A 24,121-nucleotide genomic window follows, 5' to 3' on the forward strand; every position below is an offset into this window, starting at 1 on the left:
CTTCGCGGGCAGGTGCGCCCGCCCCGGCTGGTCCAGCATCCCGTCCGCATCCAACCCTGCCCTGCCCGGCCCTGCCTCGCCCCAACTTGTTGGCATCATCAGCCGGCCAGATGTGGATCCGCAGCTGGGAGTGGGGCCGGGATCGGTTCGAGGGATGCAAAGGTTGGGTAATAATTGCAAATGCAAAGCAGCGCGCTGCGCCTGGATGCGCCTGCCAGGGGGGTTTACACGCGGTGTTAAATTATGTGCGCCGCACACAATGCTGCTGGGAATTCGTATGTGCTTTGTAGACAGAGCGTTTCTGTGGTATCTATTGTCCAAATGGTATAAAAATTCCTGAAGGCTGTTAATCCTGGTATCTTCACAAAATATCAGAAGATTACAAAATAAGATTGGGAAACTGAGGTTTGCCGAGTTTAATCACTGAAGCTGGACCAGAATGTATGTTTATAGGGGAAGTGGTCTATACCTCAAAAATCTACAGAAGATTTATGTATTTAGGAATGCATAAATACATTTAAATTTTGTAGCACCAAGAATTTTCATGTTAGGAATTTTTATCTTTGTTTATTGCTTCATTCATGTACATATAAGTGAAACTGTCTGTGCTTCAGTAGAGGGAGACTTTGTTGGCTTGTTTTTCTGAAATACACCTGATGAGTGAGACAAGTAACTTGAAATGAAATACAGAGGAAGGAGTATGCCTAATGAAAGTATTTTGGAAGTGACTGAGTTACACATTCTTCTTTTTTCTTCCCCCATTTCCCTACCACTTGTTTGAATGGAAGGATGGTTAAGGATGTACATGAAAAAGTATCTTCTAGAAAACTGGTAAAACAGGCAAGTTGAAATTGAGCTTGCTGGGATGGAATAGATACTGTGCACCCCTTGCAATGATACCTTGCAATGGCTGGGATCGATGGCACCTTGTGGCTTGATGCCTCATACCTGCAGGTGGTGAGCTGCTCTTGCCAGGTGCCATGTTATTTCCATAAAATGTGCAGCTTCTACAGAATACTGTAAATCACGTCAGAGTTGACAATCTTTTTATGGCATGATGTTGGTGGTGTATAATTTTATACTCGTAGTAGTAGTCATAAATTTAATTGTTTATGACATGGTGTGCCTACTGCCAAAATTTTTTTTAAATTGTGGGTACAACATTTTGATGAAAATGAAGTTACTTTTTATCAAAGCCTGGAAAGCTTCCCTGTATTGAATGTTTTGCAACAGATGCTCTCGTAGAGCCAAGAAGATTTTATAAAGTACACTTTGAGCTCTGTTGGAGTTTTTGGGAGTAATCACACTGGAGGGTGGCTAGTTTAGAAAGTTTGTTGTAAGCAGCTGGAAGTCATACACTGTTTTCAGACTGTGCATAATATAGGTCCAGTTGTGTATGAAGAGCACTGATTGTAACTGGAGTATGAATTGAAGAGCTTCAAAATTTTGCTGCACTGAGGAGAACATATCTACAAAAACATGTTTTAAAAAAACAAAGTTTTTTGCAACCTCAGTTCAAGATTCTATCTTGATAGTAAGTTTGTAATACAGAAGGAATGCGTATTGTGTTCACTGTAATCAAAGCGAAGGGAGTGAAGGAGATAATGAGGTCAGGGAAGAAAAAGAAAGTTCTGATACTCTTTGGTGTGTTTGCTCAGAGATTATGCTTGACATTTGGTGATACTATAAGCATATTCAGAATGAAAATGTAGCACTGCTTTGAAAAAATAATAGAAGACTGAAGGGTTTTTTTGGTTAGTACATTGTTTCTACTACTTGCTCCAAATCTGTACTATGACTACAGTCATACCAATATAGCAGCTGCTTGAAATAGGCATTCTGGTATAATACCAGCACTCAACTGCTGGAGATCAGTAGGGTTTTTTTCCTCCATTCAGTTTCAGTTTTGACCACAAATAGATACTAATCTTTATCCAAAATGTTGCTTAAATTGTTATTTAGATTTAAGCCATTACTATCAATTATCCTGCTAAGGCATATAACTCTTGGAAGACAAATTGAGGTAGCATGTGTCCATGTTGCCTTACTCTCTGGTGCTTAAGCAAATGAATGGAGAACCTTCCCTATCTGGCAGTGCATGGAAGTAGAAATTTAAGTTCAAGGTGAAGTTGCTATCTTTAAGATTAATCAATCAGATCCACATCTCTGTGCAAGAGAAATTGATTACTTTTTTACTTAATGCTTGTCAGAACTAGAGACAGAGATTTGAGAATGGTGTTCGTTATGTGCTAGTTGAAGGTCGCAGAATGTGGAGGGTGAGCTCCATCAGAGCTATTTGACACAGCAGTCTTCTCCATGTGCCCAGCTGCGTTGCAAAAGAAAAGCTTTGTTGCTTTAGCAGTTTGCTAGACATTTTTACTTGGAAGTAGAGTACTGGGTAGCTAAAGGAATGGAGAACTTGTTTTCTGCTTCTTGTGTATCTCCCAACAAGGTATTGTGCAGTGACTCGTTGCTGTGTTAACCTTTGTCTCTTGTTTTGTCTTGCACCAAGTTTACCTAAAGGGCTACTTGGAAAAGTTAATCTGTTCTTTATAGGCTTCTTGGGCCAGTTTTTCTGTTGTTATTTTCAGTCATTTGATGAAAGGGAAGGTGCTCGGTGTCAGGAAGAACCTAGGACAAATGTACTTTTCTTCTGTATTTTGTAGTAGCAACAAAAATCACTGCTTGGGAGTGAAAAGCCTGGTAAAAACTGTTTCTTTTCACATCTTGGAGAATGTAAATTGGCTGCTCAGGAAAGGAAGCGTTCTGTCAGCAGCTGTGGCACATTAGGTCCTTAAAGTTAATGAATGAGTGAATAAATATTAATGAACTTCATATTCCTTGTGTCCTCTCAGAGGACAGAAGGAATAAAAGTAGCCATGTCCTTCCCAACATGGACTACTTCCCAAGAGAAGTATGGGAAGGTTTACCATAAAAACTTGGCTTCAAGTGTTGCCTAATGCATTGAGGTTGCAACTTGAATTATTTTATTGTAGTTACATCTGTCACCTAGCTTTATATTTTTCCTGTCTGTTTTCATGTAATATTTATGCCTCTGCTTCTTTCTTCTTTCTCTGAGATGAAGCCCAACAAATAACGTGTTGGACTTTGGTCTGTTTCAAATTCTATCACTACCTTGCTGATTTTCTATTGATAAATGACTTATCTTGATGTGTCAGCTTACCTGTCAGTAAATTGGAAAGATTTAAATTTGCTTTGACAGTGATTCTAGGAGAGCAAAGCTTTCTTTTTGGCTTTTTGGTCACTGTGGGGTTAGGGGAGTTCAGAGAATAATCATTGCTTTCACTGCTTCCACCAGAGGGAGCAAAATTTTTTTACTGAAAATGTACAGAAATTGTAGGGGTTATTTCTGCCCTTATTTGTTGTAGAAATTGGTAATTTGTAGTAGAGAAAGACTTGAACAGGGGAGATAGGAGACTAACTACAACAATATGTGAACATCAACTTTTTATATGAGTTGTCTAAAAGATTGATCTTGAGTTCCTGAAATAGGGTCTGAACTTCAGTGATTATCTTCTGGATAAGGAAAGGAAGAATGTGGCTCCATCTACTAACAGTATAGATGTGTGGAGATATGTGGACAGAAGAAAATGTCATGCTTATGATTATGCACTTGACTTACACTCCAGGATGTAAAAATATTTTCAACAGAAGAAAAAAAGTTCTGTGCTATTTCCACACTTTTCTTGGTTTTTGGTTTGTTTGGTTTTTTTTTTCCCAATCTAGTCTTAGCTTTTATTTGTTTAAGTTTGCTCATTTATGTAGAATACAATTTTCTACGTGGGTGTCATCAATCTTCAAAGAATCTAAATGGACTTTTTTATTAAGAATAGACATAAAAATCCAAGTCTTCCTAAACATGAATTGCATAAGCCACACAAACTTCCTTCATTTAGTGATCATAAGCTTGCTGTACCTTTACATAATTTTCTGCATGCGCTTCCTTGTGCAGACAGTTATCCAAGTTGCTTTCATCATGCCCTTAACACACTTGCTTCCACATAAAAGCACTGGTGTATGTTGAGCCTGTGTTTCACCTTTAAGCCCTCAAGGAGAGTGGGCAGGAATTTTTTTTCCTTGTATATATCGAATAAATATTTATTTCTTACATGCATATGATGTAAGAAAGCAATTTAGCAATTTTTTCTCCTTTATTTTGATGCTTTGGAGGTGAGCACAGCTGTAGTTTGGAGAAAAGGCAAGTCTTGGAGGTGGGGTAGGGAATTTTACTGAGAAGCATTATGTGCCTGATTTGCCTACAGGGTACATCTGAGTATGTCTCCTAGTTAGATCTGTTATTTCACAAAATTTTGAGCATTAGTGATGTCTTCTATCTTATCATCTTTAGATGATGATAGTCCCTTGTTTTCTGCCAAGGCAAAATAATTTAGCCTCCTGGGGGCTGAAATGTTTTAGTCTGATAAAAACTTTTTTGTCTAAACATGGAATGGATATCAAAATGCTTGTCCTGTATAACTGTCCAGAATTTAGAGGGCCTAACATTTGGCTGAAGCATTATAAAACTAGAAAAATGAATAAAGTGAAGAGTGTCCCAAGTTTCCTCCTTTCAGCATTGATTCTTAGACCCTTGTCTAAGGGTCTGGTTGTGGAACCCAGAGCAGCTTGTTACTGATTTTTCAGATATGACCCAGGAAATTTATAAGTAACAGCTGTGAGTAAAATTAGCATTCATGGGTGTGTAAAATGCAAACACTGAAGGCAAGGGAGTGGTAGGATAAGCAAATTGTGCCCCTACTTTGCCCTGTACTTTCCTTATGTGCTGCTAGCAGCAGTCAGGAGAATGAAGGGTGGATGGCAAAACATGATCTTCTATGATGATAGATGGAGACTGTAGTGGGTGAAAAAAAGTTGGAAATAGAGTTCTGTTCTTCATTCTGTATGTGCTGTTCTCAGTGATGTTTTGAATTGTTTGGATTTGCTAGCCAGGTTTTTAGTGATTTCTTAACTTCCCTTTGAACTCTTGGAAGGGAGGAAGGAATGTATCATCACGAGAGTCCTGTACAGTGACACCTTTCCCAGGTTTTACTATTTGTGGTTAGATGTTGACTTACTCAACAAACATTAGGTAAAGAGTTAACTCTGCAATGAAAAATAGAAAGAGAAGGATGAAATGGTTGGGATAAGAGGAAAACTTGACAAGAGAAAGTGACTATCTTGAAGGAAGAGGTGAAATCTGTCATGAACAGAGTTGGAAAAGAAAACAAACACTGGGTTACAGTGTTAGTAAAGACGGGCCATTTATATAGTGATAGTGATTGATTTAGTGCCAGAAGAAAATAAATCCATGTTATTCAGGTTCATGAATATAAATTACAGAGCTGCTTTAATTCTTTAATATTTACAGAAGCAGCAGTGAATTTTGCTCTCTCACATGCTTTCATAGGGTATGTTTTCTTCAGTTTTTGTGAGGTAGTGGAAAATCTCAAATGTAGTTACACCTAAGGTTTCTACAGTAAACATTTAAACTAAATATTCTTTACCTGAACAGCTCATAGTCACCTGCTTTTTTTTGTCACATTCTTTTCACATCCTTATGCAAGTCATTGAGGCTGTGTGTGAACCTGCATCTGTGCTTGTGATAGTACAACCCATTTCTGAATCCAAAATGGGCTACAGGAGTTGCTATGAAAATAGTGCGGTTCTGGGATGTTGAAAAGAAATAGTGGAGTGCTTAAAGAGCAGTGTAATAAAGAAAAAAAAATGATTAAGTCATAAGGAAGGTAACAAGAGTAACTTTTTACAGAGTGCATGGCTACCACTGTGTTGCTTTCTGTTTCTAAAGGGTTTCTGCTGCTAATCTCTTGTACCACAGCTATTAGATCTTTTTGATCTGTGGGCTTTTTCTTGAGAACTGTGCTGACTTTCTGAAAAAGCAATAAAACTGAACTAGATGAGTCATCTTTATCATTCAGTGATCCTGACATTTGTTGACTTTTCACTCTTGTTTACCTGTTCCTATGTTGACCTAATGAAGCACTGTGATACATCCTTTGCAGACTTGATTACAGAATACTTTCTTCACATTTATTATTTTGACTAATGTGCACTTTTCCTGAGTAACATGCCCATTTCTTTTTCCTTGTTCCCCTTGAACAAGGGAGACTCTAGGGAGTCTAGACTGGAGTTTTATTTTCTCCTGGAAAGTGAGAACAACTACATGTAGCCAAGTGAAAACCTGTTTGCTTGATGTGTGCATCTTCACAGTATTTTTGTTACAAAGAAAGTTGATGTAGCTCTTCAGTATGGATATTTTATTTTCCTTCTTTCCTTTGGGAAGTATTTTAAATTCAATGTCAGTTGAATCAACATTGCTGGTCTTTTAGCACTGAAGTGAACAGATCTGTTTGAGAATTTAAATTTCTTTGCAAATTTAGGTAAGTGCTTGTTATGCCTCCTTGTTTGAAATGATCATCCTGATAGCTAAGCCATCTTTTGCAAAGGAAAAGTTCCATAGCTCTGCTTTTTCTTCTACAATAATATATCCAAAGGTGAAGAAGCTATTTTGGTTTGGCTATAGTATAGATTTTCTGTAGCTGGGATTTTGGTGTTTTCTTCTATTTTCATTTAAAGTGACCTAAGCTGCAGAAGGTGTACTTACTCTGAAATGTGGCTTTTGAGCATCCTGATTGTATTACTGCAGTGGTATATTCTACATAGTAATGCCACCTGTACAGATCATTCTTAACCTTTCTGACCTGCCTTTTGGCTGAGTAATGTTCTTGATTCTACTGCTTCCTCTCAATCTTACATATATATGTAAATACACACACATATATGAAACCCCAAGTATTCAATTGACTAAGCATTGAAAAATTGGACTGAAGGCCCAGACTAAAATGAATGGGGTTTTATTCTTCATGGTGGAAAAGCTAGAAAGAATTTGAGGTCATTACAAATCTGCAGAATTTTAGAAGCTCAGTAATGGCTGAGGTTTCTAGAAAGGTCTACCTGTATCATACATTAGCAAATCATTTTCTGTAATGGAATTGAATGTAAGAGGTCAGATAAAATATTTCAATATAGAAGTATAATTCGAAATGTTACTAAAATATTAATAAAAATGGGGTTAATTTGAAGAGATGTCACATCTCAAAGCAGTGTCCATTGCTTGTGTGGATTGCTGCATACTGTAGATGTTTAAAGGGCTGCTGTTGTGGTGCTTGGAGATGAGGCTTGGCTGATCTCATGGGAATGATTCCTGAGCTGGGAAAAGCAGGAAGATAATAGACATGGAGGAATACAGACTGTGTTGGATAGTAGTTTGTTCAAGGGAGAGTGTAATGAAGCCCTCTCCTATTTTTTTTCCTTCCCACAGAGAGCGCTGAGAAGCTGCCATTTTAAAGATAGGGAATATTTGTTCTACTTGCTAATTGAAATTACTGTTGTGGTTACCAGATTTGTGCTTGCTGTATGGACGAGAGACTTGCTTTCAATGTCTGTTGCTTATTTTGAGATGTATTTCAGTTTCTCACATACCAGGAGAATGTAATTGTAGTGAAGTAAGATCTTAATTGAGAAAATGTCAGTTTCTGGTTGCATTTGAGAAAGATACCTCCATAGATGTTGGTTATTTTGCTTTATTTTTAAATGCCTAGGAAAGTGAGTAGCTTGTGAAGTCCTTGTCAAATTTCAGACACTGTAGTGGTTCTCTGGGCTTTCAAATAAAAGCTTGTCATTCAAGTACACATTTGAATACCATGTATTTATAGATGACAGAGAATAGAAATTTTCAGTTGCCCTGGAATTGCTAGATGGAGCTTAAAGATGAACTAGCAACAAAAGGATAAAAGAATGTAAAAGTATGCACACAGGATGATAAACATATCTGGAACTATTGGATAAACAGATAATGAGGAATATAGTGGGTTGTTTGACAAAGCTCTAGCTCAAGAAGTAACAGCTCATTCCCAAAAAATGTTCAAGGAAAGGTCACCCATAATCCTGAGGCACTCATTGAGTATGACCACCAGAGACCCCAAGGGGTCTTGGACAACCTTCTAGGACCATAAAAGGGCTTCCAATAGGAGACAGATGCATGCAAATTAGTTCTAGGAAAAATGATGTTTATGTATTAGCTAGGAAGTACACTGTAATGAGTATGTATGATCATGATGGAATAAATACCCTGTTGTAAAGTTTCACTCACACATTTGATTAGCAAAGATATCCTCTGAAAGTGTCCAGCACTTTAATAAAGAATGCCTGCTTTCTAATATTTCAAGTTGTGTTATTTTCCAGCTGATTTTGTTGTCAGTGTACTGCTGATAGATGTGACAGAGTAGAGATTTTTGAGTTCATCTCATTATGTACATGTGCACTGTGAGTGTGTGATAAAAAGCCCTGATTTTAAAAGCACAGTAACTGAGCTGGTCTTTGTTTGGAGCTGTGTTTTGCCAACATAATGCCAGGCTGTGGTGTTCTGATGTTGTAAACTCTTTTTCCCTGGTAGTCTGAGATCTGCAATCCTTAACTGGCCAAACCAGTTTTTGCTTAACAGAAGCAAGTGGTTTAGGTCCTTATTGTTTCTGAAGAGAGAAGAAAACAAAACACACAAACAAAAACACCCAAGCCAGCATTCTTAGTCTGATTTCACCTTTGAACCAAACTTGCATCCTAGATTTTGGGTATTCCCATGAATAAATAGGTTTTTTTTTGACGACTCATAATCTATACTGGTGAATTCTTAAGAGCCTATCAGAGAGAACACCCTTCAGCCAATATCTTCCTATCCTTAATGAATTAGTTTTGGTTGTTCTCACTATAAAATGTACATTGATGTTTCATTTTACATCTTTAGTCATACAGTTTATTTTAGAGTAATTCTGAGTAATGATTAAGTAAGCCTTCTTTGAATAAGCTTATTGGATTTGATGCTCATTTATTGCACAAACCAGATTACTATTGCCTCCATCATGTTGTTTGTGATGTGTTTTGCTCTCTGTGTTGCATACTTTAAAATTGCAAACTGGGAGTTAATACTGGAAATAGAACTACTATTGCTAACCTATGTCATAACTGGATTTGATCTTTTGGAATGAAACCAGCTTGGAAAGAAAACGTTCAGGATCTTATGTTAAGTCCTTTCATCTGCCAACAAATTAATGGGAAGATGAAGTGTATGTGTCCAATATTAAAAAGCATTTGCTAGTGATGTTGATGCTGACTAACACAAGTGGTTAGAGCATGCACTTCAAGGGAGTGGCTGCTACTAGAGGGCTGTGCTTGGAGTTTTCATCTAAGTGTCCCTTCACACTGGATACTGTATAAACATTCAGTAATACAGTCTTTGCTACAAAGAACATTGTGCCTTAATACAAACATCTCCCATGCTGGTATGATTTCAAAATAATCACTGCTGCTTATCCTCCATTTCTTCACATTTCACCCATGAAGCAAGGTTGAGACTTCATGGCAGGAGTGTTAGTTATGTTTTCATCATGCAAGGCAGAGTATTAATTGAATAAAAAATATATTTGAAAGCATTTTTGCAAGATTTGTGATGCTTTCAGTTCAAAGAGGAATCTTGTTTCTTCCTATCATTCAGAGAAGGAAGTTCTCTGAACTATTCTTAAGTATCTGTCAACTTTATCAAATACCCTTGCCAGTATCTCTGAACTCATCTTCCTGACATTTCTCAATAAATTGAAGAAAATTACCAAGTGGTTTGCTTTTGAGCCTTGTAATGGAGTTACATTTTTCAGCTTTAGTGTGGAAAATGTTATTTCCTTTTTTTCCCCCTTTAATATTAGTGCAGCAACTTTGAGGCAGTAGTTGGAAAATTGACATTGGTTTCAAATAAGTCATTCTCGCTTTTCAGTTCTTAGCTATCTGGCATTAAGCAATTATTGGATAATTGTACAAGTTGTATTTATACTTGAAGAAGGTCAGAAATTGGACAGAAGAATATCCATCTATGCTGCTGTCTGATTGCTGTGGAGAAACATTGACTCCCCTGTATGTTATAACCAACTTCTTGTGAACTCTTGTAGATGTTTTTCATTCCTCAGCTCATTGTTTTTGTGGGAAAGGGAAATAGTTTAAACTTAACTTGGAGCAGGAACAAGAAAATAATGATGTTTAAGGAACAAGGCAGAACTGATGCTTCATTAATTGTAGTAAGGTTTGGCAATTTTTGACAAGTATGTGTCAACAAACATCATGCTGGAAGAGGTTTATGTTTAAAATGTTACTATTTAAGTGGCCCTACAGATTTGGAAAAAACATCAAAGCCTTGGTTTTATGGTCTTCATAAGGTGTATATACGTTATTCTGTCTTGATCTCCTAGCTCTTGAAAGAACTCACTTTAAAGTGGTTTTGTAGTTCATATTCTATTTCTTTTCCTAAAAAGTATTTTTTTTCTCTGATAGCCATAGATACTGAAAAGAAGAGCTAAAGGTGGGAGAAGAGGAATGCTGCTTAGTGCACCTTGCTCAGTGGCCCTGTCAGATACAGGAGGAAGCATAGGTCATAACTTTGTCTGTGGAAGAATGGAGGGCCAAAAATTACTATAGAGGGAAACAAGTAATGCTGGTATCTTGCACCTCAGAAAACATGAATTCCAGGAGGAACTGTACCATGGTGAGGCTAAGAGGGGTACTCCTAAATCTCTATCTGCAGAATTGCTGTATCCACAGGTTCATGACTGTTGTCTGTAAAGCATTTTGCATCTTAAACTTGTTAGTTTAGGCTCTGCACATGATCAGGTAGGCTTCAGTGCTTCTGCTTCTATCTGGGTAATCTTTTTTCAAAGCCTAATTCATCAGCAATAAGAACAGAAGTGTCTTCTTATTTTTCTTCAGGAATAACTTAGAAAAAATGCACTAAAGAACAAACAGACAAAAATCCACAGAAAAACACAAACCCCCAAACAGAATGCTCACATCAGCTTTAATTTATCCAAAGTGTTGTATTGAGGCCATGGGCCTTCACTGTATCTTAAAGGTTTGAATACTTATTTTTCTTCTTATTGGAGAGAATTTGGTAAAAATGAGAAAATAGGGAAGCACCAAGACAAGGTAACTTGCAAAGAGTTTGTGTGGGTTGTTGGCAGAAAGAGTAAAATGCAGCATTCCTGTCATCTTTGGTGTTTCACCTGCTAAACCACTGTTTCTCTTGTGAGGTGCTTTGTTGTAAATGTTGTTCTTTGGGTGTCTCTCAGTACCTTGCTATAGCTGGTAAGCAAAACTTTGTGCCATTGTAATAATCCACTGCTTTTCAGTGGATTATTAGTAGGCTGTGCAGTGTGAGCCTGTATGATTAACTTGTGCCATCCAGTTAGGAATTATCTGTATCAATAAAATTCCCTCTCTGCTTTGGCTGCTTTTCTGAATGATGCAAATGCCTTCTGTGCTGTGAAGTAGCAGGATTCTGGAGAATTCTGCTGCAATTGACTGCAGCAATTGGCTTTTGATACTAAAATATAGCTGATATGAAGAGGAAGCTTAGCCTAAAATCTGAATTGGTAGATAAAATTTGCATGTATTAAAATTAGTTTGTAGAAGAAATAAACTTTTCTTCTGTATTTCATTTTAATGTGAACTTAAATTTGTTTAACTATTTATTAAAGATGCTGTCTGTGTTGTAAAGTTGGAGACTTCCAGGTCTTCAAATCCAATGTTATGCTTAAATTTCCTCTTGATGATGAAAATCCTTGTGGCAGTTACCTTTTTCTTTTTTTTTTCCTTTATGTTCAGAATTGATTCCTTAAATACTTTTCCCTTAGCAATAACTTTGTTTTTACAAAAGCATAAATTACATTTTATTCTTTTAAAATACTAAAATAAATGTCTTTAAAAGTTACATACTTTCTGTTGACTTTTGCAGAGATCATGCAAATGGGGAGTTTCTTATGTAGATAATTTAATGCAGTTAATGATATAATGGATTTGTATTTTGTGTAGCTACTCCAAATATTGAAACTGTGAATTTGTGTTCATGTTTTACTATTACATTTGGCATAAGTTGTGACTATGAACTGCAGTGCTTGTATGACTAGTTTTGAACCAAAATAGTGGATTTAATTTTGAATTGCTAGGCTACACACAGCAGGATCTGTAGTAGCTTAGTATGTGTAACACACACTTGCATCATTCATTGCTGAATAACTAGTGGTGATAATTTAGATTGTAGTTGTATGTTTTTTATTCTTATGTGCACATAACTTTCCATTACATGTTGCTCTCTCTGTAGGATTTTGAGGTGTTATTCTCATTGACTGAGCTTTTGATATCCTGTATGTGAGGAGGAATAAAAAATTCTGTTTGTTTTCTTATATATGTGCTAAATTGTAACTGCTCAGGGTGAAACTTGCCATTCTGTGGCAAGATATTTTTTTTCCCTCCATGAAATCTCAGCTTTAAATAGATCTTGGTTAGGTTTTTTTAAAAATTTCTTCTATAAAATTGAAGCTTCTTATTGGAACAGGTTTTGTGATCTCATGGAGGCACACTGCAATTAGGTTTGAAGAATGCATCATGCAGCTTTAAGGAATGTGTTGTCTTTGTTCTTTGTGGGTGTTCTGCTCACATCTGACCAAGTCATAAGGTATTTAGAAAGTTGTATTTTGCCCATACTCACAATGCTATAAGAGCTTGACATAAGTTTTCAAAAGGTACACAAGTTTACAATTCCTAGTTGTTGAAGTTTGTATATATAATATTTGCCAACAAAATTGCTGCTTGGTTGAGTGCCTGGTTTTCATGGAAGCTTTCAAGTTGGTGATATCCAGCTCTGTCCTTGTTCCTGTTCATTTGCTGTCTGTTCCTATTGTCTCTTCCTATAGACAGCCAGATCATTTCTGTCACCCTTTCAAGGCAAGCTCTGTATGTGAAGGCAAGTTCTTCATCTATCTCAGTATGTGGATACAACAGAGCTATCTGTCAATTCCACGCTGCTCAACGTGGCTTATGATGGGAGATGGAGTTAGGAAAAGCCTGAAAATTAAATTTTGGCATTGTTTACTAAACCAAGTAGTGCAGTACAGAAAGAAGTGTTTCTGTGGGATGAAGTGATTGGCATTGAGGATCCAACATGGGTGCTGTAATAATTTTGGGAAATACTGCTTTTGCCTAGGTTAATCCATGGGCTAAATGTTCACTTACCCTCGGAGCAGATATCTAATTCAGTTTAATTTAAAAGAAATCAGGTTTGTGTATCCAGACACCCTTGCACAGCACTTGCAAAGCACGTGAAGTGCAGGTAACTGGGAAGCTTCAGGAGCCCCCTCTACTCTGAACTAAACCACTGTGAGATGAACGAATTATCTTGCTGCTGGAGTTGGAAGTGCATCCAGTGGAATTCGGGAGCCCACAGTGTCTCTCATTCTACTTCCTGTAGTATTGGCAAGGGATGAAACTTCTTTCCATATGGAAATGAGTACATGTGGTAGAAATAAGTACTGTGGACTGAAAGCCACAGGTAAGTTTTGATTTTTGTTGTAGAATTTCTGTGTTTTCTTTTAAAATGTAAGTAGTCAAGTATTCAAGATGTTTACCAAGGGAATATATAACCTGTGATAGCAGATGCTCAAAAGTCAGAATAAGTGTCAGATGAAGATTACCCCTGTGACTCTAACACCGCCCAGCAGTGCTCACAAACTCTTCCATACGACTTCCTTGATTTGGAAGGCAAATCAGTAGTAAACCAGAGGGTTTTTGTGAACTGGAGAAAAAAATAGGGAAAAAATAGATTGTAGTTATGACTTTAAACTTTGCTTGTATTTTGAGATGCTTTGGGCCTGATTTAGAGGCATGCTGGATAATCAGAATAGCAGCTGAATTTATATTTTCAAAACACATTTCCAGTTAAAGTTCTTCTAAAAGTACTGACTGAAAAACTAGGCACTGAGTGTCTGAAATTGAACAACCAAATTTAGTGGGCATTTATTTTATCCTTTGGGCTTTCATAATTTTTGTGCTAGTCATTCACCTTTAGAATAGGAATACTGATCTTATGGAATTATTGCAAGGTTTACATTTATTGTGTGTAGTCTTGCCATGTTATGGACAGAGCTGCATAAAGTGTAAAGTTCTTATATTCAGTGTAGAATGCAGATGGTAAGCATTTAATGGGTCACAGGATGAGGGCAAAAACTGGGCAATTGTCCATTTGCTGAATGAATCAGAAATACTGCTGGGGAAAATAGACTAAAGCAGCAGAAGAATATAGTCAAAAGTAGATATGTATAAAGGCTAAACTCAAGTTGCATGGCTTTCAAACCTTAACTGCTACATGGCTTGGTTTTACAGATATGTATTTAAAACTTTGGGAGCTTTACAAGTTCAGCAGAACGCTTGGTGCCTTGTAATCTGCATTTTGGTGCACTGAGACAAGGATAAGAATGGGATTGGTAAGAGTAGAGAAGAAATGCAGCGTGGTGTGTGACTATTGGGGTGATGCCTTAGATTTCCAAGTATTGTATATGTTTGTGCCCTTTTTGGGAAGAGCACTTTAAAAATACCCACTGGCAGTTTTGGATTAATTTGTAAGGAAAGCTTTTGGAAAAGGCTTGTGCTGCTTGGGTCACTTAGTTTCATGTTCAAAAAACTGACATAATAAATTCACATCCCTGGAAGTTGGCTTGTGGGGTTGATCTGAAGGTGTGTTATCCTGCATTTTATTGCTGTTCTCAAAATATTCTTCTTGGGGAAGGTGTTTTGGTTTGTTTGGTTTTTTTTTCTTATCAGGTTTTGTTTGTTTAATTAATGGGATACTGTTTTTCAGATACAGATTTGATCATTTGAGTAAATAGCTAAACAAATAGCAAGTGCCCAAGAAAGGTACCACCTTTTCACTCCCTACCTGCTGAATCCTTTCTCAGGTTTGCTTTTTGTGTTTTGTGTGAGGATTTTACTCATTCCTAAACCTGCAGGCTCATCTTGAATTGTGAGATTCAAGGCTTTTGTTTGGTTATTGTCTGCTCCTACAGAATTGGTGATACAGGTCAGAAATGCCAAGCACTTCTACCCTTTTCACAGTAGTAGTAGGAGCCAGTTGATGACTTTCCTTTTTTCCCTAGTTTGCTTTTAGTAGTAATCTGAAAAAAAGGACACCATATGATACCAGTTGGTAAATTATCTATATTGCAGTCGAAGCACTAATGTCTGGGCATTCAGTAAAACCAGCAATGCGAGTGCGTCCATTTCAGGACAGGTATTCATGCTCATTTCTTCCCTCTGTCTCTTTACCTCAGCTTCACTATGTATCTGTGAATGTGCAACCTTCTCCTTCCCCTTCCCCTTCTAGTCTGTCTAGGGTGTGAGTTCTTTGGGTCAGAAACATGCTCTGTGGGTTACATGGCATAATTTCTGTAACAAATATTCATACAAATGTTGGTACTAAATTAATAATTTTTTTATTTCATTTTTCTTTCTTGCCCTCTTTTCTCAAACATTATCAGTTTGTTTCCCTTTTAGTGGTTCACTTGACTGTTTTGTATGAAACTTTTCCACTAAATCCATAGAATCATCTTAAGTAATAAACCTCGCTCTGTTTCATTTGCATCATTGCTTATAAAGGAGAGAAAACAGGTCAAGTTATGCCCTGGAAGAAATTCTCCTCATTTATTTAGGATTTTTCAAATACTGTTAAAAGCATAATAGAAATGTGGTAGTAAGAGAATGGATGGAAGAGTGTACGTGACAGTTTAAAGAACAGGTTAATTTAGGGAATTGTGCCTATTAAAAAGCATAGCCCTGCCTTTTGAGTCTTTCCCTGCTAGCACTTAATGCTTTAACTTGGTGTTACATGTTTTGGAGTGGTTCAGTTGTTACAAGAGAGTTCTGTAGTTGCTGTTTTAATTGCTACTTTAAAAATGACCATGTTTGCATACTCTGACCCTTACCTATTATGGCTTGAAACTTGGTTGAAAAATGATTAAGGAATGGACAAGGTGAATTATGGTACTGCAAGTGTGCACTGTGTTGCTGCAAACATCAATATTAGACTTGCTGTCAGGAACATCAAAATAGTATTGTCATTGTACCTACCCTGTGGTGTTAAGATTAAGTATGTGTTCAGCTAAGAGCCATCAAACAGTCTAAAACACTGTTGTGTAGAGAACCAGTGAAGCAGGCAGGATGTACAAGTTTCTTTTATTGAAGTGCTTAGGACCTAAAACGGTGGTTCCCAAGCTGTTGCTTGTGATGACTTGGGATGCCACTATTAGACATGGAAAATTGTTAGGCAGCTTTCTATGTGAGTAAAAAATAAAATCTATGAAGTGAGAAATGTTACTTTCTAAATAAAGTAATTTATCCAGCTTTTTGTAGCTTAATCTACTTTTGGTAGTGGTTGCTGTATTTGAGGCATTTCTTTCTTTATTGTGCCCTTACTGTTACATTTCTTTCAGGCCACAGTCAGAAAAATTCTTTTTACTCACTGATTCAGTTTTATTCGATTCTGCTTTTTCTTTCAGTGCCCTAATGTCTTTAAATATTTAATATACAAGAAATTTTCTATCTTCAAGAATAAATGGCCTGAAGGGAGGAAGAATTTCTGAAACTATCCTACTTGAATGTACAAGAAGAAAATGCAGTGTGCAACTAAGCTGTTTATCTGATTGCATAGCACTGAAATGCACTTCATTGAGCCCTGCTTCTGCACAGGCTACTGAAGTGATCTGTCAGTGATTTTTGGAGCCAATATGTAGCTTCAAGTCCTACTCACTTAAAAAACCAAATAAAACTACAGCTCAGATTTTCACATTACTGGGAGAGTAGAGGTGATTTAATGGTTGATAATGATTTGGTATTTAGAAAATCTACAGCAAAAGATGTCATTTTCTTTTCTTGATTTAAGTACATATTAGTTCATGTTCGATGCATCTTTTCCTCTGAGCTGCTTGGGAGAGCACTGGTTTGTGCTTTGGCCTGGGAGGGACTCATGGGAGAAGCTCTTAGACATGCTGTGGTAAAAGCCATGGTAAAGCTACAGGTTCTGCAAATTGCTGAAAATGTGTAGATATTGCTGTTAATTTTTAATACACCCTTGTGTGAGTTCTTATTTCTTTTCTTTTTTTTATGCAGGTCAACTTTGTAGTGTGCCAACTGTTTGCCTTGCTTGCGGCTGTTTGGTTTCGAACATACCTTCATTCAAGCAAAACTAGCCCATTTATAAGACATGTTGTTGCAACACTCTTGGGCCTTTATCTTGCACTTTTTTGTTTTGGATGGTAAGTTACACTTAAATTCATTTTTCAGGAACTTGTCAATTTTTATTTCTGTGTTACGAAGAACCATATTGCCTAATTCTGTGGGGTTTTTAGCTGCTGCAAATGTACAGAAATCAGCTTAAATATTCTGATGAGGTCCACAAATTTTGAAAGGTCATCTGTAAGCTGGTAACTACCATACTGGCTGCCTGTGGTTTTGGGAAGATGAAGCAGGTGCAGTTTGTTTAACTTCTACAGCTTTTTTTTCTGTAAACTTGCTGGAGAAGTGTTTTCTTGAGGCACAGCACAGATGTGGTGACTAGGGTAATTCCCTATAAATACTCATGACATGAGATAACTCAGGGTCTTTTTCTGAATGTTGAATATAATGTGACATTTTAAGGAAGAGTTGCTGGAACTGTAAAGCATATCTAGTGACACTCCTAGTAGTATAAAACACCTGGAAAAGACTGGCTTTGACTTCAGACTGTTTCATGGTTTCTTTTTTTCTTTAATGATTTGGAGGGAAGATGTGATTGTTTTTCAAACAGGTATTTTGTGTGACTGCTGTTTGCATATCTTGATCTTTTCACAGTGTAGCAGGACAGAATGTTAGTAAAGTTAGAAAAGGGTACTCATTTAGTTTGGTGAATTTCTTTTTCTATTTCTAAAAAATAGCTTACTAAATGGCTCGCATCTTCCCAAGATGGTTTGAGTGCCAGTTTCATTTTATTGCATTGTAAACAAGGTGCTTACTTAGCTTCAAGTGTATAAAAGACTTATTTATGCTGACTATTATAGAGCATTAGTGAGCTAGGGGGAATTAATCAAGCTGTTGTGCAGGTGGGAAGCTGCACACGGGGTGTGCCTGCATCTGTCTCTGCACATGCAGAGTGTGTTGGCCTCTATGTAGGCATGTTGCAGAGATTTCCCAACATTAATTGATATATCTTGTTTTTAAATTTTGGGAAAGGAAATCAGTAACCTTTATTCTTTGGATTTACATGCATGATTTACTTTTATATAAAACTCTACTATGCCAATCCATTTCTTAACTATTTGGCCATGGTATTCTGCTTTGGGAGAATGATCTGATCTCAGACTTCCAGTCTTAACACCACAGAAAAAGAGGAGGATATGGGAGATAGGAGGTACTATGTGAGGATTTTTTCGAGCTGTGTAAGCTTAGAAGCACATTGTTTCCATTGCTTTAGAAGCAGAAATCATTAATTGTAACTTGTAATTAGAAAGGGCTGCTAATATATTCATATATGAATTTTGAATATGGGAGATTTTGGAAAGAAACAACCCAACAGGCATAAATAAAAACTTGTGGAAGATTCTCAGTGGAATATGCCCTGGAAAAAAAAGAGATGTTTTGTTTCTAAGAGATTAATTTCTATTTTGCAGTTATGGAGCTAAAAACTATTTTAAAATGATGAAAAGAATATAATTTGAGATGTTGAAAATACACATTCTTTAAAAGTTGGTACTTCTGCCAATGCTTTTTCCTTTTGGTTAAGTACATGTTATACAAGCAGGTTTTTCGAGGGTTTTGGTTTTTTTTGGTTCCCCCTTTCCAAGAAATCAAGTATGCATACAGGTTACAAGCCCCTGATAACATCTTCAGTGACTCTTGGTTTGTTCTGCTATAACATGACTTATAAAGATATATAACAAGAAGGAAATTGTTACTGTTTTACTAGTAACACTGTATAACAAATGTAGCAACTTGTAGATCATGCAAATTTAAATGTGGGAAGTAGTTTGTGATCTGCACCCTTTTAAGAGTGTTTAGTAGTAGTTATGTTATCTTCAAATGTGTTAATTTTCAGTCACTTTTGTAATGCTTGTGATGTTGGTAGAGGAAAGGAAGAGAAGCAATAATTCTCTTGGCATAATAGCAAATAGCATAAAAGAATTTCCATGTAGTTCAAAATCACTATTCTCTGTGGTATCTCAATATATCCCTTTGAATGTTTGAATCAAAGAACGTATTGCTATTGTTAACAGCTCAGAAAGAGAAATGCTTTCAGTGACTAATCATGGGGTGGTACTCCATGTCAGTCCACACTCTTTTAGGCTTTGATATCTTAGTCTCTTTTCTCGGTAAAAGAACAAACCTCTTAATTTTTTGTCTTTTCACTAATGCCTGTCTTTGCTATACAATATTGCTGATACTTGGCAGATAAGAAAAGGAAGTAAATGCATTTTAAATTCACAATTTCTATTTTAAAATGCACACTTGAATTTTAGGTAGTCCTATCCTAAATGAGACTAACTAGAAGTGAAGCATGGGAGCATGTACAGATGGGTTCTTCTACAAAAAGTCAAGATTTTTTAAGGTTAATTCATGTCCAAATGAATAACCTTGCATCCAAGTTTTGCCTCAGTTCCTCATGTATAGGATGAAGAATCTTAGTTGGATAAAAATGGTTTTCTTGTTGAAAATCTTTGAAGTCATTTCCTTGTGAGTAGAGGAGGAGTGGAATTAGGAAATTGTTGGTGATAAGCTGAAAGAAAACAGCATCACTGTAGCAAAATGATTGCTGCTTTTTAGGCTGCTTTTCATGGGGGGAAAAAAAATCCCAAATTAGATGAGTTGTGTCACTTGAACCTATGTACCTGTGGTACTGAGGCACTTAAGGTACCAGAATGAAAAAAAACCAAGTTACTGAAGATCAGCTCTTTTCCCATTCACTGACCCTGCTTTGATGGCAGTGCTCTTCAGCTTACTGAAGTATAACTCCTTCAAAGGCCAAAGCAAACTCCCAAAGCAGTGCTGTTGGATAGCTGTGATGGTAAGCTGTGGAAAACAAGCAAGAGGAACTTAGAGCACCTTTGTGAAATAAATTTGTAGCTTGTTGGTGTGTAGGGCTTTTTTTGTGTGTTTTTTTGTGACCGTCACCACCATCCCTTTAAAAGTTGCTGACAGCCTGGGACAAAGAGACTGGCTGGACACAGTCACCATTTCTGTTGAGTGAGAAATCTTACAATATTGTGGATACTAAGAAATTGTTGGCCTTATCTGAAATATCTATTGCTGTAAATGGGTAGAAAGATGAATATGGAAATGAAACCACAAAACTTTCATGTTGTTTACAGTTATTTACTCAGGAAATAATGCCAAATGGAAGTATTATAAGACATATTCTTTGTATTTTAAGAATTATCAACATTTGCACTATTCTTGATTGAGCTGGAACATTCTAGCTAGGTGTCTAGTTTTTGTTCATTACTTCTCTGTATGCTATGCTAAAGGCAGAAGTTCTCAGCAGAAGGAAGAGTAACAGAAAACCTAAATAGAATAAAAGGGTTTTTTTCTTTGGGAGCAGGGGTGGCTTTAAACTTTGAACCTCTTTAATTTCACAATAAGTGCATGCAGTTGACTGCCATTGAAGAGAATGCTATGAGAATGCTACTTTTTTTTTCCCCCCTAGGTATGCCTTACATTTTGTTATACAAAGTGGAATTTCCTACTATATCATGATCATAATAGGAGTGGAAAATATGCACAAGTAAGTTTCCATTCTAAAATTTATTTTACTTTGCCTTTACAAGAATGCTACTATTGAGGGGCTTTTTTATAATTGTGCATATATACGATAATTCTAGTTGTATCATAACATTTCAGTATTTGAATTCTCTAACCATGGTTTTATTTTCAGGTGAGAAGATGGCTTATTTGGGAATTTTTGCCAGCCTTTTGAAATATGTAAAGCTCATTAATATAATACTCCACTGAGTATTACTTTGTGTTTACATATTCTTCTTTTTTCATCATTGCTTAATCTTAAGTATTTCTTGGTGTTGACAGATGACAAATGTAATTTGAAAACAGCCAATGCTAGTAGATGGAAGATGTCTGAACAGAAAAAAAATTGTGTGAGAAATTTTCTTAGGAACTAAGTGCTTATAATTCCTTTCTTTCTTTTTTGATATCAGTATGAATGCTGTCTTAGGTTAAGAATACATTTATAAAACACATACAGAATTATTTGACATTTGAATGCCTGATTATATCTTGCTTGAGTATCTGAATCCATATAGAAAAACACTTGTTTCTCTTTTTCAGTCATTGTTAAAAGCAGGGAAGACATTTATTACTGTATGCATATGTTTTACTATTCCAGTAGCCTAGAGATCAGAAACAAATTAGGTTCCCACTGTTAATTCCTGCATAAATGTTTAGTAAAATAGCAAATCCTTGCTTGAATAGGTTCCTGAAGTATGTGAGCCTGTGAGAAAAATGCTGGTAGAAAAAACAAAGAGGAAAATTGCTTTACACAGAAAGCACAAAGCCAGGGCAGCCTTAGTTCACGATCCTTCCTGTTAGAATACTCTGCTGAATTGTACTGTGATAGTGAGTGTAGTTTTATTGTCTTTTAAAATATCCCATATTAGGCTCTTATGTTCAGGATTTTCTTCAAGGCCTCATGTATTCAAACTACTGTGGATGTGAGAGAACTTCATTTGGTTGGATAGCTGGTTTATAGACAAACAGCTTCTTTGATTACTGGTTGTTGTAAAGTAACTTGTTCATGTAAATTTCTTTAGACATTCAACAATGTAAGCTTGAACTTATGTTACTTAATATTCTAAAATAAATGATTAATGTGGTTAAATGCAGCAAAGGGAGGTGCCAGTCAGGAGCACTTTGGCCTTTACCATAACAAGGTATGTAGGTTTCTCAAAAATGGAAATCCAGCAGTGGTTTACATTCCTAATAGCGTGAGACAGGTAGGCAGATTTCCTGCTCTGTGGCAAGGGAGCACTAATTCCTGATCCTCCTAATTCATAGCAGCTGGTTTCACTGCATGGCCTGATCTGCTCGCTGTTGGCTGTGTTATACACAGCTGTTACTGCGCAGCTAGGAGGGGAACCTAGATTTGATTACAGAGCTTATATTGCTTTGTCACCATATGAATTAGTCTGCCATTGGATAAAACTAAAAAGCTCTTATTTCAGTGGAAGAAAAAAAATGTAAGAGTCATTAGTTACTTTAAACTGTGGACAATGTGTGGATGCTGTATGGCAAGCTCCAGGAGCCACTTTTAGTATGTGATACAAGTAAGACTAAACAAGGTTTGGTCCTTCTACTGCTGGAGTATCCCAGAAGTGATGATGCCTGTACCTAAAGAATGCACCAGGTACACTTAATTTTCTGTCAGGAAAATGCCACTTACAGCTTTCTGTTTGGCAGTCTGAATAGAAACCAATGTGAATTGGTTCCTTCCCCACCTAAGTGTTTGTCTTCAGGCTATGAATGTGTCTCATGGTGCCCAGGGGAGATGGAAGGTTAAGTACTGTACAGCAGAGTGCAGCTGGTACCAGCTGGCCTCAGGACTGGAAAATGTCAGTGTTTTAGTGGGGATATGTGTACAACTAATTATAGTGCTGGTATATACCTGCATAGCCCCAGGTTTGGAACTTACTTTTTGTATGGTAGAGGGACCCATTGGCTGGCAGTCCTATTTAGATGTTACCTGCATTGTTCAATGAGCATCTTAACCTTGGAGTTGAACTTCAAATACCTATATGTGATGTAAATATGGATTCAAGTGGATTTTGTATTGGAAGTACTTGTGTATTGCCGAAATAATATTTGTCTATTATCTAAATTTTTTCCCTGACCTAAGTTTCCATCTTTTCCCTGCCGTGCTGGCTGTTCTGCAGATTTCATGAGTGTATGGATAGGAAAAACATTATTCCTTTCCTTGCTGTTTTCCCTACCTGCTAACATAGATCCTCAGGATCTTCAGCCTCTCTAAAAATTGCTTAAACAAGTAAGAGACAAATAAATTTTTTAAAATGCTATCAGTTCAGTTGCTGTGCACTGCTTATACAGGCTTCCTTACCCTCTGAAGCCTGGAGAGGTTTTTGATAAATTTTTGTATTCTCCAAAGCAATCTTTCATGTAGCTGTTATGTCTGCTATTCTGTTTGTTTTGATGGACATACAGTTCTTTGCACGGTTCCTGTGCCCATGTATGTCACAGACATTTCTTTTATGGTTTGGAAATAATAGCCAATCCAGAACTGAGCTCTCTCAGACACAGTCCGAGAGAGCAAGGTTTGTTGATCATTCTTTCTATTCTATTCTTAGGTAGCTAGCAGCTTCTGGAAACTCTCCCTTTCTTTTTCTTTTTAGTATAGTATAATATATATATATATATCATAACATAATAAATCAAGCCTTCTGATCATGGAGCCCATCTCGTCTCTTCCTTCACCCCGAAAACCTTGTGTCCAACCGACGACACATGTATGTCAGCTGTTTGAACATGCTTATGTAAAGAGATGTTTGAATTTGAGTAAACAAACTTTGGTTGTAACTGGTCTGGTATCTGTGGAGGTGCTTCCTGGTGCTACCTTCCTTGGAATTTTGGAATGTTAGTCTTCAGTAAGTTCCCTTACACTCCAGGCTAGAGCCAGAACTGAGGGGGAGGCTCCCCTTTGCCTTCACTCTCTGCTGTGGGGTTGACAATGGGAGATATGGTGAAGATTTGATTCTTATATCTTAAAATCTCAGATTACAGCCAAATAAGTCTTGATCATCTGAGTAAACTAATTCCCTTGGCATGTTAATTGTGGCACCTAATTTGTCAGTCAGGTGTTTAATGATGCTGAATGTCATGATTTTTCTGATGCTTACCTAAAAATTAGACTTGTACTCTGAAGACTGTGGATGGAAACACTGACTAGCACAGGGCAGTGATTTTCTGTGTGTTGGAGATTTGATGATAACAAAAATAACCATGTAAATGGATTGTAAATTGTCTATCTTCAATTACTTGGAAAAATAAGCACTTGTTGAAGTTAACAGCTGTGAAGGAATTTCCGTGTCATCCTTGTGAATTTCTTCTAAAAGTATTTGCTCTAAGTAGCTATTACAAGTTCATCCACTCTGGTAACTTCCTGTAACACTCC

At 36.9% G+C, this 24,121-nt stretch overlaps 1 protein-coding gene across 2 annotated transcripts in view; it reads left to right on the plus strand.

Annotated features, from left to right (window-relative positions):
* Positions 1–60: 60 nt before the first annotated feature.
* The window catches only part of MBOAT2 (membrane bound O-acyltransferase domain containing 2), a 93,235-nt gene continuing 69,174 nt past the window's right edge, over positions 61–24,121 (plus strand). The window contains exons 1-3 of one of the 2 annotated variants that reach the window (XM_031056423.1): positions 61–162; positions 17,068–17,213; positions 20,633–20,710. In XM_031056423.1, coding sequence (XP_030912283.1) covers positions 20,679–20,710 — 32 coding nt within the window. In that variant the 5' untranslated portion in view covers positions 61–162; positions 17,068–17,213; positions 20,633–20,678. Of the gene's footprint in view, positions 163–16,960; positions 17,214–20,632; positions 20,711–24,121 lie in introns of those variants that run through there. The other variant, XM_031056422.1, reaches the window with a different exon arrangement.

The sequence above is a fragment of the Geospiza fortis genome, unplaced genomic scaffold (assembly GCF_000277835.1).
Source record: "Geospiza fortis unplaced genomic scaffold, GeoFor_1.0 scaffold81, whole genome shotgun sequence".
Lineage (NCBI taxonomy): Eukaryota > Metazoa > Chordata > Aves > Passeriformes > Thraupidae > Geospiza > Geospiza fortis.